A 6449-nucleotide genomic window follows, 5' to 3' on the forward strand; every position below is an offset into this window, starting at 1 on the left:
TTTGCCGCCGCTCCGCTCCGCTCTCTGCCCCCCGCTCCCCGCTTTCCCCCCTGCGCGCGTCTCTTTCCCCCGGCCCGCTTCTCCTTCCCCGCTCTCCCTGCTGCCGCTCTGCCGCCTTGCCGCTCCCCGGCCCGCACTCGCCCGCGCCCCGCGCCCCCGCGCTCCCCTTCCTTGTCCGCGCCTCCCCCCTCTTCCCGTGCGCGTGCGCCCCGCCCCTCCGCGCGCTTCCCCGCCCCTCTTCTGCGCGTTCCTCCCGCCCGCTCCCCCGCGCCTACCCTCCCGTGCTTTCCTTGCTCTCTTCCCCGCGCGCCCCCCTCCGCGCTCTCCCGCGCCTCCTTCCCGCGTGTTTCCTCTTCCTCCCCGCGCCCTGCGCCTCCTTGCCGCTCCCCTCCCGCGTCTCCGCCGTTGGCCGCCCGCCCCCCCTTGTTTTGGCGCCCCCCCGCGCCGGGCGGCCCGTCGCCCGGCGCTGTGCCCTCCTGGCTTGTCCCCCCGGCGCTGTGCGCTCCGCCGCCGCCGTGTCGGCGGCCCTGGGCGTGCTTCGTGCGGGCTTTGTGCTCCCCGCCCTCGCTCCCGGGCTCCGTTTCTCCCGGCGTGTGGCCGCCGGGGGGCCCGTCCCGCGGCGTCGTGCCCTCCTGGGCTCGTCGCGCGGCGCCGTGCCCCCCGCCGCCGCCGTGTGGTGTCCCTGGGCGTGCTTCGTGCGGGCTTTGGTGCTCCCCGCCCTCGCTCCCGGCCCTTCCTTGTCTCTTGGCCCCCCGCCGTGGTGGCTCTCGTGCCTTGCTCTTGGCGCGCCGCGCCCGTGGCGTCGGCGGCTTCCCCCCCCTCGCGCCCCCCTCTCCTTGTCTTGTGTTCTTTCCTGCTTTCTTTCCTTCCTGCTCTTTCCTCTTGCTCTCCCGCGCTCTCTGCTCCCCTCTCCCCCCTTTCTCGTTTCTTTCTTTCCGCTGTGCCCCCTCCTCTCCCCCTCTCGTTCCGCGTTTTGGTTTCTCTCTGGCTTCGCCCTTGTTGTGCTGTGCGCCCCCGTTTGCCCGTCTCTTCCCGCCCCCCCCCCCCCCCTCTCGCCTTTCCCCTTCCCTCTTTTGGGCCCCCCCCTTGGTCTCCGCGGCCTGCTCGGTCTCTTTCGTCCCGTTCCTCCCCTTTGGTCTTCCCCCCCGTTGCCTCCTGGGTTCCCTGTTCTGCCTGCTCGCCCGCTCCCTTCTCCCCCGTGTGTGCCTTGGCTTCCTCTTTCCTCTCTCTCGTGCTGCTGCTGCCGCCCGCTTTCGCTCCCCTCTCTTCTTCTCTCTTGCTCCCTTTGCTGCTTGGCCCGTTCGTCTGCCGGTCCCTTCTCGGCTTTCCCCGCTGCCCTGTGGGCCGTTCTTTCCCTGGCCCTCTCGCCCTCTTCCCCGTCCTCCGGCGTTTGTTCTCTCCCGGCTGCTCCCCGTCCGTTCCCCCGCCCCCCCGGCCTGGCCCTCGGCCTGCTCGCCCGCGGCCTCCTCTTCGCCCTCTTGCCCCGGCTCTTCTCTTCCCCGCCGTTGCTGCTCCCTCTTTCCGCCGCTCCGCCCGTGTGCCTCCTGCTCCCGCACATCTGGGCCCCTCTCCTCCCGCTTGGCGCCGGCGCTGCCCCGCCCCCGCCCCTCGCTCCCCCTCGCCCTGCCAGACGTTTCGCCGCTTTCCCCATGCTCTCCCCTGCCCGTGTTGCCGCCCTGGCCGCTCGCCTGCTCCCCGTTCTTGGCGCGCTTCGTGCTCTTGGCCCCCTCTTCGCTCCCCCGCCCTTCCTCTCCCCCTCCTCCGCGGCTTCCCCTCTGCCTGGGCTCTGCCGGTTCCGGCTCTGCGCGCTCCCCGCGCTCTCCGCCTGTTGTCCCCGCCCCCTTCTTTCGTGCTCTCCCCGCCTCTGCGTTCGCCCTGCCGGCCCCGCTGCTGCTGTTCCTGCCGCTCGCCCTGCTGCTCTCCTGGCCGCCCCCCGTTCCCCTCCCGGTCCGTCGCCCTCCTGTTGCTTTTCTGCCTGCCGCCCCTTTGCTCTTTTTGTCCCCCCGTTTCGCCGGTTTCTGCGGCCCCGGCGCACCCCCCCTTCTGCTCGTGGCCCCTTCGTCTCTCGCCTCCCCCCCGCCGCCCCCGTCGCCGCCCCCCGGCTTTCGTGCTCCCTTGCCGCCCCCCCGGCCCTTTTCCCCTCCTTGTCCGTCTCCGCTCGTTCGCCCGTCTCCCGGCCCCCTGTTGCCTCTCCGCCGCCCCCCTCGCACCGCCCCCGGTTCCGCGCGCCCCCCGCCCCGCTCTCGTTGGCCCCGCCCCCCCCGCCCTGCTGCTTCGGCGGCTTCCTCCTCCGCGCATGCCCGTTCTCGTTCGCTGCTGCTCCGGCGCTCCTCTGCCCGTCCTTGCGTTGCAGTCCCCGTGCCGCTTGTCTTCTGGCTCTTGCCGCCGCGGCCGCCGCGGTCCTCTCCTTCTTTCCTTCTGTTCCTTCTCTCTTTTTCTCCGTGCCTCTCTTGCCCATCTCCTGCGCGCCCTGTCCCGCGCTTCTGCTCCCTCCTCCTCCCCTCCCGGCGCGCCCTCATCTTCTCCTTCTTGCCCCCGCCGCCCTGCCTCCCCCCTTGCCCGCTGCTTTCCTTGCCGTGCGTCCTTGCCGCCTGCCCCTCTTCCTCTTCCCGCCGCGTGTCCCGCCCGCGCGGTTCGCGCCCCTCCTCTTCGCGGCTCCTCTTGCTCCGTTCCCTTCCTTCGTCTCCCTTCTCGGCTCCCCTGGTGCGCCTGCCCCGCCCTCCGGCGCTCGCCCCGGCCTCTGGTTCTGCCTCCCCCTGTTCTCCCCCCCCTCCCCTCTGCCTCCTTCTCCTCCTCCTTTCCCTCCTCCCGTTCCCGTGGTCCCCTTTGTTCCCCGTCCGCCTCGCCCCTGCGCCCCGGCCTTGGCTCTCCCTCCCCGCCCCGTTGCCTGTTGCCCGGCCGCCCCCGTTTCTCCTCCGGCCCCGCCCCCCCCTTCTCCCCGCCCGCTCTGCCCCGCGTCCCGTGCCCCCCGCTTTCCTCGCCCCGCGGGCCGCTTTCTCGCCCTCCGTTGGGCGCTTTCTCCCCTCCCCCGGCTTGGTTGTGCCTCGCTGTCCTCTTTTTCTCGCCCCCCGCCCCCCTTCTCTTCCCCGGTGCCCCCTCTCCCCCTCCTTTTCCCCCCCGGCGCCCCCCCTCTTTTCTCCTGTGCGTTCTGCTTCTCGTGTCTCCCTGGTTCCCCTCGCCCTCCTCTTCCTTCCCTCCGCTCTCGGTGGGTTTGGTTCCCCCCCTCCCTCCCGTCCCGGCCCCCCGCCCGTCTGGGTCCCTCCCGTTCCTTCCTCTTTTTTGCCGGCTGTTTGGTCCCTCGCTCGTGGTTGCTCCCGCCCCCTGCCTCGCCTCCCTCCTCTCTCGTGCTTTCCCCGCCCTCGCTGGCCCCCCCGTTCTCTTCGGCGGCCCTCCCCTTCTGGCCTTCCCCCGGCGTTGGCCCGCTCCCGCCCCCTGGTTTGCCGCTTGCCGCTGTTTCTTTCGTTGCCGGCTTCCCTTCCTTTGTTTGCGCCCTCGTCCCTTTTGTGCTCCGGCTCTCTTGTCGCCTTTTCTCCCGCTCCTTGCCTCCTCCCCCTGCGCTCCCCCCATGCGCTTCTTTTCTCTGGCCCCGGCCGCCCGCCCTGTTCGTTGTTGCTTGGCGTCCCCGCCACGCTTCCGTGTGCTTCCTGGCGCCGCCTTCCCCTGCCGCTCACTTGGCCCTGGCCCCGCCCGCTCCCCCCCTTCCCTTCCCGCCGCTCTCCCTCCGCTTGCCCCGCCGCCTCTCGTCGCCGGCTTTGCCCGCTCTTCTCTTCCCGCCGGCCCCCGTGTGTGCTGCCTGCCCCGCGGCCCGCCCCTCCCCTCCTCCTTCCCCCCCCGCCCCCCGCGTCCCCGTCCCGCCCGCTCCGCTTCCTCCTCTGGCCTTCTTTGGCCCGGTTGCTCCCCTCCGTGTCCGTGGTCCGCCCTCTCCTCTCGTTGTTGTTGCTGCTTTTTCCCGGTCCCCTTGGCCCGTGTTTCTCCCGCCGCCCCCTGCCGTTGCGCCCGTTCTCCCGCCGCTGTTGCCGCCCCTCCCCCTGCGCCCGCCTTGCCCCTCTCCCCCCCGCCCGGCTCGCGGCCCGCGTTCGTGCCTGGCGTTCTCCCCGCTTTTTGCCCTTCCCCTGGCCTTTCTCCTCCCTTCTCTGCCGCCCGCCCCCGCCCCCCCCGGTGTTGCCGCCCGCCGCCCCCGGCCGCTCCCCCCGCCCGCCGTGCTGCTTCGTGCTGCGTCTCCCCCCCGCTCTTGGGCGGCCGCTCTCCCCCTGCTTGTTCCCCCCCTCGCCGCCTGCTCCCTCCGCCGTCCCGCCGCCGCCCTCTGCGCTCTCTCCCGGGCGCCCCCCCTCTTGGTTCTTTTCCTCTTTTTGGCTGCCCCTGTTTTCTTCCTCTTCCTGCTCCCTTGCCTCTCCCGCTTTTGCTGCGCGTGCCGCTGCCGGCCTTTTTCTCGGCTCTTCCGCTCCCCGCCCGGCGTTCCGCGTTTGCCTCCCCGCTCCCTGGTGGTTGCCGCCTCCCTCCCCGTGGTCTTTGCTGCCCCTCCCCGCTCCCCCTGCTGCCCTGGCCGCCGCCCTTGCCCCCCCTGGTCCCCCGTGTCCTCTTGCTTTTTGTGCTCCTCCTGCTCCGTGTGCCGCTGCTGTTTTGCCGGGCCTGGCTGCGTTGGCCCTTCCTTCTCTCGCCCCTCCCCCTCCTCCCCGCCGCCGTTGGCCCTTCTTTCCCTCCTCCTTTTGGGCGTGCTGCCTCCCGTGCCCTGGCGCTGCCGTCCCGTTGGTGCTCCCCTTCGTGCTCCCCTTGCCTGTGCCGTTGGTCCTCCCTTTCCCGCCCCTTTCCTTGCTGCCCTTCGCCCCCCCCCTGCCCGTCCCCCCCCCCTGGCTCCCCCCCGTCCCCTGCCCCCCTTTCCCCCCGCTTTCCGCTGGCTCCCCCCTCCCCTCCCCCTTCCTTCTTGGGCCTCTCCCTGCCGGCGTGCCCCCCCGCTCCTCTCCCCTGCCGCCTGTTCCCGTGTTCTCTCTCTCCCTTGCCCCCCCCCCTTGCCGCCGCTCTCTCCTGCTCCGGCTTGGCTCCCTGCTCTGCCCGCGGCGCTCGCTCCCCCCCCCCTGCCCTTGTTCCCCCCCCCCCCTGTTGTCGGCCCCCCTGGGTCTTCCGGCCCCCCCCCCGCCGCCGGCGTGCTTGTTCGGCCTCCCGCCCGGCTCGTTGCCCCCGGCTCCTCTCCCGCCGCCGGCCTTGCTTTTGCTGCCCCTTTTGCCCCGGTGGCCCGCCTTGCCGCCCTCCGCCTTTTCCTCGCCTCCGCCGCCCCCCCCCGCTTTCCCCGTTTCTCCCCCTGGCCGTGCCCCGCGCCTTCTTGCCTGGTCTCCTCGCCGCCGCCGTTTCTGTCGCCCCCCCCCCCGGTTTTGCGGTCCCCGGCGCCGGTGCTCCCGTCCCCCTTCCCCCGGCCTTGTCCCCCCCCCTCGCGCTTCTGCTCCTTTGTCCCTGTTCTTGCTCCGCTGTGGCTTCCCCCCGGCCTTGTTGCCCCCCTCTCTTTCGCCTTCCCGCTGGTGCTCCTCTTTTCTTCGTGCCCTCTCTGTTGCTGCTCTTCTTTTTGGCCGCCCTCCCCCTTCTTTGTGTGCGCCCTTTTCGCCGCTTCTGCCGCCTCCCTTCGCCCTGCGCCTGCTGGGTGCCTTGCCTTCCTTCTTGGGCTTCCCCGTCCCCCCCCTGCCCGCCGGCGTCTTCCTCCTCCCGCCCCGTCCCCCGGCCTTGCTCCCGCCGTTTGGCCTTGCTGGCCCTCCTCGCTCCCCTTCCCCTGCGCCCCTCCCTCGGCTCGCCCCCGCTGCCGCTGGCCCGGCTGTCGCTCCCCCCCCTCTCGCGGCCTGCTTGGTTCCCTTCTCTCTCTTCCTGCCCGCCGGCCGGCCCTTTCTTCTGCTGTGGGCGTGTGTGCCCGCTTCCCCGCCCCTCCCCCCCGCCCCTCCCCGCCCCCCGCCGCTCCTCCGCTCTCTGCCCGGCCCCCTCCCTGTTGGCTTGTGGTCTCCCCCCGGTCCCGCTTTTCCTCTCCCGGGTTTTTCCGCTGCGGCTTTTGCCGGTTGCCCCTCGCCCGCCCCGCCCTTCCGGGCCCTGCCCGTTCTTGGGGGCCGGCTTGTTTCTTGGTTCCCCCCCCCCCTTCCCTCGCCCCCGTCCCGTCCGCCGCGGCCGCCTCTCTTGCTGCCGGCCGTTGTTGTGCGCCCCTTTTGTGGCTGCCGCCCCCTTGCCGGCTTCCGGCGTTCCTTGTGCTGCCGTTCGTCTTTCTTGTGCTCCTCCTCGTGCCCTCGCTCTCCCTCCCCCTCCGGTGCTTCCCTCCCCCCCCCCTCTCGCCCTTCGCCCTCCTTTCTCCGGGCTCCCGTTGCCCCGCCCCTCTGCCGCTCGCCTCTCTCCCTCCGGCCCCCCCGTTGCTGCTCTTCTCCCGCCGCCTTTCTGCGCCCCGCGCTTTTCTCCCTTCCGGCCCGCGTTGGGCCTGCTCGCCC

At 72.7% G+C, this 6449-nt stretch overlaps 1 protein-coding gene across 1 annotated transcript; it reads right to left on the reverse strand.

The window, feature by feature from the left end:
• Positions 1-1206: 1206 nt before the first annotated feature.
• LOC109185697 (translation initiation factor IF-2-like) lies at positions 1207-2458 on the reverse strand (the record flags this gene model as incomplete). The annotated part of the gene is made up of 1 exon (XM_019339136.1): positions 1207-2458. A coding segment is annotated over exon 1 (1252 nt), but the record flags the coding sequence as incomplete, so codon positions are not given.
• Between the last annotated feature and the right edge of the window lie 3991 nt (positions 2459-6449).

Source organism: Ipomoea nil, unplaced genomic scaffold (assembly GCF_001879475.1).
Source record: "Ipomoea nil cultivar Tokyo-kokei standard unplaced genomic scaffold, Asagao_1.1 scaffold0014, whole genome shotgun sequence".
Taxonomy (NCBI): domain Eukaryota; kingdom Viridiplantae; phylum Streptophyta; class Magnoliopsida; order Solanales; family Convolvulaceae; genus Ipomoea; species Ipomoea nil.